The sequence below is a fragment of the Eleutherodactylus coqui genome, chromosome 2 (genome assembly GCF_035609145.1).
Source record: "Eleutherodactylus coqui strain aEleCoq1 chromosome 2, aEleCoq1.hap1, whole genome shotgun sequence".
In the NCBI taxonomy this organism is placed as follows: Eukaryota; Metazoa; Chordata; class Amphibia; order Anura; family Eleutherodactylidae; genus Eleutherodactylus; species Eleutherodactylus coqui.
The window spans coordinates 261,474,462-261,480,573 of record NC_089838.1 but is presented as its reverse complement, the minus strand read 5'-3'; the positions used below and the strand labels follow the sequence as shown (position 1 = coordinate 261,480,573).

Sequence of the window (6,112 nt, the reverse complement as noted above, 5' to 3'; positions counted from 1 at the left end):
CTGTCAGAATTGACAGCGGCATTTAAAGGGTTAATAACGTAGTAAACAGCTGACGCCCGCGACGCTCTAGGACGTAAATGCACGTCCTGAAGCGGGAAGGGGTTAAGGGTTTAAGCATATTCACCAGTCAGCGTTCTCTCCTCTTTAGATTGTCTGACATCCGAGGGTTGCTTGTAAAATCAGTGTATAAAACAATTGAAAATGGTCTTCCCAAAAAATAAATTTTAACTCTGTTTCACTTGCAAACACATTAAGAGGAAATAAAGTTCTATCCACTTTTTACTTTGTTTTTGGCTAAAGACGTTTATTCAGTTGACGGTTATACAGAATTAACATTATCTTAGCCAGTTTCTGTGAAATTCTAAAATCAAAAAGAACAAAAAACAAAACAAAAACAAAAAAAAACGAAACCAAATTCAGCAGACAAGCATTTCTCTATAACTTAAAAGCTTCTCATATCAACCCTGTCACTACTGAGGGGTCTGCAGCATGATATAATACATTTCCAGCAGGAAATTACAAAAATCAATCAAATATGATTGCATGAAGAACCAACAATCCCTTTACTATAGAAGTTACTGTGTTACGGGAAATGCAGAATTTGTCAAAGGCTTTCATTAGACAGGCTACCTAGGGCTGGTTAGCAGTGGACATAGAACCACCAGATTTCAGCCGGACACGGATGCAGCATGTTATATTATCTCAGCTCCATCGGTATTGGGAGCAGGTACAACTCCGGAGAGGAAGGTGCCCATATTAAACATGCACGATAGCTGTCGTTATATCATATCATGCAGTGACTCCGATGACTAGACCATAGGCACGTGTAAAGCACCCACCGGTATAAATTCATGCTAAGGGAGGGGTGGAGAGGGGGTCAAGATAATAACCATATTCCTTGTAGATATAAGAGCACTAAAATCTTTAGTCTTCATGTACGGTTCCAGTTTGCGCCAGCCGTGACATAAAAAAACACAAACAAAAAGGACATAAAAACAGGTCTCCAAATTGACAAGAAATACCGGCGCTAATGGAAAAGTTTGGAAGCTGGTGAGAGACCCCTGTGTAGCCCACACAACCAACATGTTTTAGCAAAGTGCATGCCTGCACAACTGTTACAGAACATAATCTTAAAATTAACCATGGTAATCCCAGTAAATGAAGCTTTAAGAAGTGTTAACAAAAAGATTCTCGTCTTATAAAAGCCCTGGATATTATACACAGTTACCGTCTGACTTGTATAAACACTGCTCTCTACAGTAGAAATCTGAAGTTCCTTAAAATGAAGTTTCTTAGTTGTTCTCCCAAAGTGAGGTTTCCAGGTAATAAAAGTTAGATTTAGCATTGTGAAAAGGGGTTTGTTTTTTTGTCGCTAAAGGGGAATAAGCAATTTTAACACTGAAGGAGAACAGTAGTGAACAAGAACAGTCTAATTGTTTGCTGCATCGGCTTGTCGAGACCAGCCTTCTTCCTCCACTCCAGAGTCGTACTCCTCCTCCGTCACCTCTTTATTCTGGGTTCTATGGAGAGAAAGAGTAAAGAAATTATGTAGATTTAAGGCAAAAAGTAAATTTTCAAGTAAAAGGAAACGTATCATGTATGTGCTTGTTGGATGTCAGATGATCCTCTCTACTTATAGTCTGTCCAGGGCGTCCTGAACCCAGTCGCCTGGTGTGCCACTGGTCCCAAAAACCACTAACAGTCTGGCCAGGATGGCCGGTGGGGGACAACTCATCAATATAACCATCCAGCTTCTCACATCCCAATAATGCTCCCCTTTCAAACTATTAACTGGGCGAAATCTCTTCTGTGCATCGTAGAGGAGTCGATTGGTCAACAAGCTCCACACAAGCGGAAGAAGAGGTCCCTACACACAAGGAGCCTCTGAAAGCTTCTGAGAGCCAATGGAACCACTTTTAGGGCCTCAGGTGGCAAGAGCATTCATCTAAATCACGGCACAACTCTCGTTTTTTTTTTTTTGACAATGTTTAGAAAGTTGTATGGTTTCCTAAATTAGGGGCCATTTCCAACTAGATGACTGTCCCAGAAGCACCCAACAGTTGTCCCAGCGTTAATCGCTCCCGAGCTTTTACACAGGAGTGATCATCGCTCACTGAACGGAGGACGAGCAGGCCTAGGATTGTGCTGGTTCGTCCGTCTCCATTCGCAGTCCGATTGTTGTTTGATTTTATGCCTGCACAATCCGAATGACGAATGAATAATCGCCGTTTATTTAGATCATGCAGGCATTTACACTGAAAGATCGTTCAGACTCCTGTGATCCAGCGAGAATCTGAGCGATAATCCTTCAGTGAAAAGGGGCCCCAACATTAAACAAATATAAACTGAAACATGTTGAATGTGGACAACCCCTTTAAGGATACCCAGAATGTCATGCAAGTGCTGCAAGTCAAAAAAAGTTAGCAAAGTGCCAATCTTGTTCCATCTGATATGGAAGACATTAGACAAACATTGGTATATTTTTTTTCCCCCACGGATGAGTTACAACTTCTACTTACCGAATATAACTTGGCTCCTTTTTCCCTTCAACCACTTCCTGGTCCACCTCAACACAAACTATATCAGAGTTTGGAACTTCAAACATGGGCTCAAGAAGCAGCTTTTCCTTAAAGAGGAAAGAAAGGAATATCAATGGCAAACCCATTTACATTTAGGATAACATGATCTATGGCTTGCTCAATTTATTGAGATACCATTAGAGACCCTCGCAGCTCAGGTCAGATGTGAACTTTTGGCATCCCCTCTACTACCTCAGACTTATTGCTGTCTAGCTAGTAGACCTTCCATCACTAAAACACATTGTAAGCCACTGCGGAACGCCGTCATGGTCTAGAATTTAAACAATAGAAGGATACAATAGCTCTAGTGATGGGAAATTATGTGGCCTTACCATGATGGACCGGAGGCCTCTAGCACCAGTTTTTCGGTCAAGAGCCAGTCTGGCAATGGCCCGCAGAGCACCTTCAGTGACATTTAATTCACACTGAAAAAAAAATAAAATAGATTACCATGAGAAAAAAAAAACCCCGAAAGATACGGAATCATGCATATATATTAAAAAAAAAAAAAAAAAAAAAAAAAAAGAGCTTAATTCAAAGCTATTAAAATCAAACCTTATCCATGCTGAACAGAGCCTGGTACTGGGGCACAACAGCATTACGTGGCTCTGTGAGGATGCGTACAAGAGTCTCTTCGTCAAGGCTGTGAAGGGGCACCACTACAGGGAGGCGACCCACGAACTCCGGGATCATGCCAAATTCAATGAGGTCCCTTGCTTCCACAAGACGCAGTAGTCGGTCCTTTTCTTCAATGTCTTGTACCGCATTCGATTCTGCACTGGCATTTGCCAAATCTGCTGCTGCAGCAGCTCTACGGCCTTTCCCCATATTAGAGGCTATGCCAAATCCCAAATACTGAAAAGCAGAGAAAACAAAACATTAGAACATACAAAGCTATTACCAGCACCTCCAGATGTCCATTTAAAAGCGGTCACAGCCTGTACTATGCTACTACTTCCTTGCTTGGGATGCCCCTCTACGAGTCAGACCCCTAAGTATCAGCTTCTGGTCTGGCAGATCAGGCCTGTCCTTTTATTACATGGATGGCCATTCATTTTAATATCCGCCATGTAACACTATATTTAGGTGGATGGCCATAACTATCCCCCCGGTGATAAGAGCGAGACTACCCCCTGTAAAGTAACTTCCGGGATACTCTGGAGGAAAACAGGAAGGCCCAGCATCCATAACAGTGAAGGTTTTATTATTAGAAATCCAAATAATATCAAACTCCAAACAGAAGACAAAGTCACATTATTATAGGTTTCCTGCTACTTGAACCCCAAGTCCTAGCATGGCATCAGAGATTTTTAATTAGCTAGATAACAGCGCAGCAATCCCCAGATTTCTTTTGGCTGGGTAGCCATACCCTGTGTTTCTCAACTCCAATCCTCGGGCACCCCAACAGGTCATGTTTTCAGGATATCCTATAGTAACACCATCTGTGGCAATACTGAGGAAATCCTGAAAATATGAGCCGTTTGAGGGGTGGGGGAAACCTGGTGTACAATGCTCCGAATATTGTATGGCTCTCTGGGTGACTGTACTGCACATGCTCATTGTCAGACCGGGTGGGAGAGTATCCCTGGAAACACCCCTAAAAGTCATATTAAAATTGGAAAAACCCTCCTGAAAAATAGGTCACTTTTTTATTGTAGATTTGTAATTTATGTCTCATGTAAATATATATTTTACACAGGACTTAGTATCCATAAGTGCATTTTTAACCTCTTAGTGACATAACTAATTTTAGCCATAAGAGCCACTAAATCATATCCCCTTTTGTGTCCCAGCAGTCATAACTTTATTTTTTCGTCAATGCAGCTGTGATACCTTGTATTTTACAGGACGAGTTATACTCTTTCTAGGAACCAATTTCAGGGACATATAATGTATTCAATAATATATTTTTTTCCACTGGGGGTAATGGGAAAAAAAAAAAAGCTATTTCACTATAGTTTTTTTGGATTTATCTTTATGGTGTTCCCCAAGTGATATAAATATTACGTTAACTTTATTCCACGGGTCAGTACAATTATGACAACACCAAGTTTATAGAAGTTTTATTCACTTTTACTATTTTTGCACAATCCTTTTTTTTTCTTAATACAAAAAACAAACATTTTGTGTGGCGCTACATTCCAGTACCATAGCAATTTTATTTTTTAATCAACAGTGCTGTATGACGCCTGTTTTTTGTGGGACAATATCTAGTTTTTATTGGTACCATTGTGGGCTATATACTTTTTAAAATTACATTTATTTCTGTTTTGGGGAAGCGGGTTGATCAAAAAAGTGCTATTTTGAGATTTTGTTTTTTTTTTTGGAATTTACCATGCTGGATAAATAGTGTAATATTTTACAGCATGGGTTGTTAAGGATGTGGCAATAATTATGTGAAGGGTTTTTTGTTCCTTTTAATTGTGCAGTATTTAAAAGCCTTGTGTAAGGGAAGGTTTTACCCTTTTTTTTTCTTAGGTAAAACACATTTAGATGCCACAGTCTGCAATGACTGCAGCATCTGTGGGGTTAGACCGCACACAGAAGTGATTAGAAGAGCCCTTATAATTTCACTTATTTTCTGGGGAAAACCCCATATGTGACAATCAGAGAGCACATATTCTCCATGATTGTTTTAATGTGGACTGGGGTATAATGAACAAAAATTCATGTCGCCTTTCCCCTCTGGGACAGGGGAAGAGACAGTAGAATCACAGATCTTCTCTGCTGCCCGCTTGCCCCTTCTCCCCCTCTCCTCTACACACATGGACATGTTTGTGTAATTTTAAAGCCAAGGATCTTAGCTTTAAAATGATACCAAAGCAAGTTAGTAGGATTGATAGAACAAGCTCTGATCATCCAAAATTGTAATGTTCTTTTCCTGCAGAACAAACAGAGCTCATCCTAAACTGTTGGAAGGTTAAAAGGGGAGCCCCGCATCACAATTATTTAGGCTGCCTGTCCACAGGTGTTTTTGAATTGCGTTCCCTGCGGCGATAATCCATCTGCGGGGCACGCAATGCACGCTTTCCCCCTGTCAATGAGCGGAGAATCATTGCGATTCTCCGCTCATGGTCGGCAGTTCTCCGCATGCTGCGAATTGCCGCAATTCTCCGCGGTCAGCCTGTCAGATAGGCTGACTGCGGAGATCCACCTGCCGGCTCTTGCTCCCGAGCAGCAGCTCCCGCGGCGGAGATTCCCAACGCCCGTGGAGAGGAGCCCTTAAGGTATACCCATGGGATATGCCATAAGCATCTGCAGGGAAAAAAAACAAACAAAAAAAAAACAACAAACAAACAAACAAAAAACCACATCTTTAAATTTAAAACAAACCTTTTCATTCTTCCTCCTACTGATGATCCTGTCCAGGCCATTAAAAGCTCCAGATGCTACAAAGAGGATGTTTGTAGTGTCAACTTGAACAGTTTCACCACGCAGCTTTCTGGAGTTTTTCTCTGGGACATTTACAATAGTGCCTTCAAGGAGCTTCAGCAAACCCTGCAAGAAAGGAGCTTTAAAGTTATATACAAAGC

At 41.2% G+C, this 6,112-nt stretch overlaps 1 protein-coding gene across 2 annotated transcripts in view; it reads right to left on the bottom strand.

Moving 5' to 3' along the window:
* Positions 1-274: 274 nt before the first annotated feature.
* The window catches only part of CLPX (caseinolytic mitochondrial matrix peptidase chaperone subunit X), a 32,941-nt gene continuing 27,103 nt past the window's right edge, over positions 275-6,112 (bottom strand). For both annotated transcript variants that reach the window (XM_066592890.1, XM_066592891.1), the window contains 5 exons: positions 5,913-6,077; positions 3,135-3,434; positions 2,912-3,004; positions 2,520-2,626; positions 275-1,520 (listed from right to left, as the gene is read on the bottom strand). In XM_066592890.1, coding sequence (XP_066448987.1) covers positions 1,430-1,520; positions 2,520-2,626; positions 2,912-3,004; positions 3,135-3,434; positions 5,913-6,077 — 756 coding nt within the window. In that variant the 3' untranslated portion in view covers positions 275-1,429. The remainder of the gene's footprint in view (positions 1,521-2,519; positions 2,627-2,911; positions 3,005-3,134; positions 3,435-5,912; positions 6,078-6,112) is intronic.